Source organism: Salvelinus namaycush, chromosome 28 (genome assembly GCF_016432855.1).
Source record: "Salvelinus namaycush isolate Seneca chromosome 28, SaNama_1.0, whole genome shotgun sequence".
NCBI lineage: Eukaryota > Metazoa > Chordata > Actinopteri > Salmoniformes > Salmonidae > Salvelinus > Salvelinus namaycush.
This window is the reverse complement of record NC_052334.1, coordinates 25,021,991-25,027,624: the sequence shown is the minus strand read 5'-3', so window position 1 is coordinate 25,027,624 and position 5,634 is coordinate 25,021,991. Positions and strand designations below refer to the sequence as shown.

Genomic DNA, 5,634 nt, shown 5'->3' with positions numbered 1-5,634 from the left:
CTCCTGGAGGCACAGATGGTCCTCAGTCAACAGGCCCAGCGAAGAAGGAGAGCCCACCAGAGACGAGTCCGAGAGCAGCGGGTCCACGAGAGGACAATCTACATAGATAATGGTGAGACTGGAAACATTTTGTTAATCTGGCTGACACCAAACTCAAAGTCTTCCTGACTGCAGTGTCACAGCTCTCCCTCGCTGTGTACTACGTGAGTCGCATCAGCCAGGCTAAAAAAAATGTACCACCAACTTGAACATGTTCTAAGTGATGCGTACAATCCATAGGGCTCTAGTACTTAAATAGATTGTGTACTTTGTCTTGCTCCCTTGGCTTCTGTAGTTGAAGCACCTAGCGGCAAGGGGATACAGAGACTGCATCTGCTGAACAGGCCAACCCAAAGGGACATATTTTGGGATGAGATGACAGGAGAGAGTCTTGACCTCAAGGAGATCCTCCAACCAAGCCCCCTTCCCCTGGAGCAGGGAGAGAGACAGCAGTCCCAGCCTGGACCACCACAGTGCCTGTGTAGGGATGAGGAGCTGATCAACAGAGACTTGGCATGGGGAGGCCTCAGGAGTCCTCACTGGAAAACAAATACTCTCACAGACAGAGTGGCAGGGGAGACAGATGGTGGACTGACCATGAGGAAAACCTTACCTTCGATGCTGAACTGGAAGACAGAGAAACAAAGGGATACAATTCCCAAACACTTGAGCTCTTTCGGGGATAGTGAGAGGGCTAGTAAGAGGCCTCTGAGAGGCTGGCAGAGAGAGGGCATTAGAGGTCTATGTCATGGAGAGAGAGGGATTTGGGAACCTGACCTGGAGTAGGAGCTGTTTGAGAGGTTTACTAATCTGGATTAGATCTGATCTCCAATCTCAGTTTGCAAAATGCAAATGGTGTATAGATGGTCACTTCATTTTGAAAAGCAGAAATTGTAGCTCATTTATCTTTTAAACTGTTAGCATTTTTACTGAATGATCACATGGCAAACTAAAATATTGGTTTGTCATAACCAAACTATTTCAGAGAATGTGTCCACCACCAGTGTTAAACTATCACCTGAATGTATTCATAGGGTTGCTTTATTAAAATAGCAGCTGTGGTTAAAGTAAGTCTCATTATGGGAACAAATCTGTTTTCCATAACAAATAAATGTGTTTATGAAAGTGACTCAGTGTGTTATTATTATTCCAGCCTGTTTGAAGTCAGTGTGTGGCGCACTCTAGGGTTGATAGTGATACTACAGGTGTGGAAAGGTCTAACATTAGCTTGATGTAACACCAGCGTAATGTTGAGAAGGGTGAGAAAGCACATTAAAAAATAATACATTTGGCTTTTTGATCTTATTTCCATCATGATTAACAATACATGGTAGTTATATAGCACTTTTCAAGGACCAAAAGTGACTTTAATTTTGTTACTCAATCTTAATCTCTAAAACAATGGAAAATGGACAGACAAAATACTACCACCAAAAAGTACAAAATCCCAGCAATGAATTACCAAATACATTACTTTGTCCATCTTAAATTGAAAGGTGTCTTGCGATACACTTTTGAAAGAAGACCCATAAAAGATATCTGACCATATTTTGTTTCACGTCTTCAAGACCTCTAGACACAATGGTAGAGACAAAAAAGGGTACGTACAAATGGTACAAAATAATTTCCCTCAATGACCGTTTAATTTAGCTTCAAAGAGAATGTATTTTCTTTGGGGCTGAGTTTTTGTTTAATGAGAAGCACACTGAAGACCTCTTGTGCTCCCCAATTCCCTTCAACATTGAAAAGATCTATTGGACTTCAGGGCTCCTTTTACCCTAACAGGAAATTGCTTATTGCAGCAATCCTCTCCACCTTTATGAAAATCCTGATGGAAGCTCTTAGTGGGATTAGAGAGACAGAGTAGAACTGGCCAGCTACCACACACCGGGGGCCACAGTGAACACACAAGGGACAGCTGCATTATGTTCTTGAATCAAGTGAGAGGTATTCTCTTTTCTTATGACTTCTGAAGCATTTAGGCTGTATAGCCCTTATAAATGGCTTTATGAAAACATTCAGTTTGCATAGTCTTACTCTTCTTCCCAACTTGTGTTTTCGCCATGTTTTTAGTCCTCTAATTAAAAAAAATAAAAGGACAGAGGCAAGCTGTTGTTTTGTTTGTAATTGATTTAGTTTGGTCGAGGTCAAGGGCGTGGTTGTTTTCAGTTCATTTCCACTGGCCACTAAAATGCCAGAAGTACTCCCAATTCAACAAAGAAAACTGTGGTACCGGTCTCCAATTTTCCTTCCTGATCTTTCTGGATTTTATGTGACTTTGATGTTTCCCTCGTAGGGAGGACGTTTGTTCCTGAGACTGGGAGAAAGAGGTCTCAGAGCCAGAGACACTGACTGTATTGCTACCGGAGCCACAGTTTGAGCCGTAGAGCATCCACTCCATTTAAATAGTATTGGAAGAGCCGCTTGTCCCTTACAAAGCCCAGGTTCTCATACAGTTTCTGGGCTGATTGGTTGGTGATCTCAGTCTCCAGCACCACCTGTTAAAGTCAACAAAACCAAGTAATTTGTAAGAGATTGTTACCTCTATCTCCATACTGAATACTATACAAAATGGCATTCAATGGCATTTTCAGTTTCAAATGTGTATTGGTGTAATGAGATTATAATCAAGCTTAAACTTGTCACTATTTATGGTAAAGACTGTGGCCTGTTATCTTCTATGACCAGAAATGATTTTTTTTTTGTGTGGTGTGGGGGAGTGGGGTACAGTTTGGGGGAAAAATGCCATGGAACTATATTTAACTATCAATTTTCGCTATTGTCCTTTAAAAATACTTCAAACACAGAAATGGAATAACCCTCTACAGTTCTTAAAAGCCTAGCTAGTAATTTTTTTATCACCCAGGTTTGGTAGCCTATGCTGTTGCATGTACTTTCTGGCCATGGTGTGTTCATATTTTTTTTATTTAACCTTTATTTAACCAGGAAAAGCCCATTGAAACCCAGAGTCTCTTTTTCAAGGGAAACCTGGCCAAGAAGACAGCAACAATCAATATATTACAGAATTAAAACATACAATTCAACAACATGATCCAGCCTAAAAAAAAGCATTTACACTCCTCTATAATTAATTAATTCAGTGGCACTAACACATCTAGATGAAGCGTGGATTGTAAACTATGCCATGCCTCTGGTGCACAAGACGAGAAGGTAGTCTTGCCTAATACTGTAAATGTCCTGGGGACTTTAAGTAGCAACCACCGAGCAGACCGGGTATGGTAACTGCTGGTGGTGAAGGAGACCAGACTACAGAGGTAAAGAGGAAGTTTACCCAAAAGGGCCTTGTAGATGAACACATACAAATGTACGTAGCTTCCTGCACATATAAAGTGAGGTCCAACCCACCATTTGGTATAAGGTGCAATGGTGGGTGAGTGACTTGGCATTTGTAATAAAGTGCAAGGATGCATGATAAACAGAGTCCAGTCTCTGTATCACTGGTCAAACGTTCTCATAAAAGGTCCACGGCAAAGCCTCGGGAGAAAACGAGTTTGGCAAAGGGATTGATACATGTAAATATGATTGGATACAGCGTTTGATTATTTAACTATCAGCCCCAATTTAACTTCAAGGTTGCTTTTTTCTTTCTAAGGGCTAATCAGGGACATTTTCGGGGACAGGCCACCAAAATCGGGGACTGTTCCTGGAAATTGGGTACGTCTGGCCACTCTTGCCTAATGTCTTCCAGGGTAGATATGATTATGTAAAATAAACATACCTCATCACAGTCCTCATCCATCATAGCATAGATAGCCTTTTTGACTAGATATGTACCTGAAATGACAGGAGTGATGACATGTTAGAGGTAAACATGAAACATTATAACACAGTCATGCAGGGGTGGGTATAATTTGTGGAATGTTCCAACAGGACTCCAAAATCTTCGTAAAATACAAGGTTGCCAACAAACATCACATACAAAGTAACATGATCAATACACCTCGCTAACTAGCTGCCGAATAGGCATCAACTCACCATGTAGCTTATTCTTAATGTTTGTCGATAGGCTACCAGAGTGAGGACAGACATTTTTCAGAATAAACATGGTGAGTGAAAAACGTAATAAAATAGCCTACTCCCTACCTGGTACCTTATTCTGCCGCTATACAACTTTGTATGCGTTGTTTGTTGGCAACCTTGTTATTTACAACGTTTTTGGAACAGATACCTTTTGGAATGTTCCACAAATTTTACCCACCCATCTTCGAGATCCTCCTAATTCCCACTTACCAATTCCTTTCCTCCTGTGTCTGGAGTCCACAGCCAACATGGCAATGTAGCCACGGTGAATCTTCTTGTGCATATCCAGTTTGCACACAATGGCACCAACACAATCCTTATCCACCATCGCCTGTGGCACAGAGAGGTAAAACATTTTATTATCTACTGGCTGGCAGGTGTGTAGGCTTTTTCTCCAGCCCGAACACACCATATTCAGCCCTGAGCATAGCCTGGTAGTGGCAAACTACAATACATGATCAGTTCCTAAAATCCATACAACTTTATATCCGATTAAACGCAACTCCACGATTTACGATGGAGTTGAGTTTGCAACTAGTGTGGGCGTACTGGAGATCCGACGTCACATATAAACGTCATTTTTTGTGTTTTTTTTAACTCTCGATTTCAGCACCCAAAGTAAATAATTGCCGGCAATTACACACGACATTGTTATTTTATGTGATGTTGGAACTCCAGTCCGCCCACACGCAACTCCACCGTAAATCGTTGAGTTAAGTCAGCTAGCTAACAACTTTATAGCTCTACGTACCATGAAGCAGAGTTGAGGCCAGTTATGAATGAAATACCTATATGTATAAATCGAATAAGGCTCTGACAAGTCCTTGGTAATAAGCCTTTTGATGTCTGACATTTGCAGTTCAGACTCGTATGGTACGTACTCCACGTCTCCCTCTATGTTTGAACATAACCCAAGCCTTCTCAGTTCTTCCACAATAACTTGAGAGGTGATAGTGGCAGCAAGCGCGGATGCCACCAAATCTTCTTCAGCGCACAGCGTCCCGAGGTCTTCCCTGTCTCCCTCCATCACCACCACTTCTTTGCTGCATGTTAGCACCCCGTCGAAACTGCTGGAATCTATTTCAGCCATTCCCATGGTTGGCATGTTGTTGTTGATTTCGTTATTGTTCGCATGCAGACAGTGCGTTTAGCCAGCTAACGTTAGCTAGAGCGAAAAAAAGTCGCTTGCACGGTTAAAGTTGCCACCAGTTGCGAATCTGTTTTTAAAGTATATAATTTATTTTCTGTAGCTAACCCAACTCATGTACTGTAGCTAGCTAATAACTTCTAAAGTTTGTTGCTAGGCTAGCTTCTGCCTGTCAAAATTATTGCTGCCGTAAAGCATTTACTGTGCGAAAAACAACTTTACGACACTCAAAGTCGCATACAATCTTAGGAACAGTGTTGTTGTAATGTCAAGAACAAGAAGTCAAAAACATTTATGAAATAATTTAATTAAGAATAAGACATCTATAAATCCAATTTAAGTTGTTTTTATAGTGCGACACACCGACAGAACTCAGTAACATGTTCTCTAGCCCTACCACTGGATGT

General features: G+C 41.4%; 1 protein-coding gene across 1 annotated transcript; it reads right to left on the bottom strand.

The window, feature by feature from the left end:
* Positions 1-1,063: 1,063 nt before the first annotated feature.
* naa30 (N-alpha-acetyltransferase 30, NatC catalytic subunit) lies at positions 1,064-5,410 on the bottom strand. The gene is made up of 4 exons (XM_038967537.1): positions 4,832-5,410; positions 4,291-4,411; positions 3,779-3,834; positions 1,064-2,537 (listed from the first exon to the last, which is right to left on the bottom strand). The coding sequence occupies exons 1-4, from the start codon at positions 5,183-5,185 to the stop codon at positions 2,400-2,402; spliced, it is 669 nt and encodes a 222-aa protein (XP_038823465.1). The 5' UTR covers positions 5,186-5,410; the 3' UTR covers positions 1,064-2,399.
* Between the last annotated feature and the right edge of the window lie 224 nt (positions 5,411-5,634).

Coding starts and splice junctions, on each gene's coding strand:
- naa30 (XM_038967537.1), bottom strand. CDS start 5,185: ATGCCAACCATGGGAATGGCTGAAATAGATTCCAGCAGTTTCGACGGG. Junction 4,412..4,831: donor GGCCTCAACTCTGCTTCATG/GTACGTAGAGCT, acceptor TCTGTGCCACAG/GCGATGGTGGATAAGGATTG. Junction 2,538..3,778: donor TGGATGAGGACTGTGATGAG/GTATGTTTATTT, acceptor TGACTTTAACAG/GTGGTGCTGGAGACTGAGAT.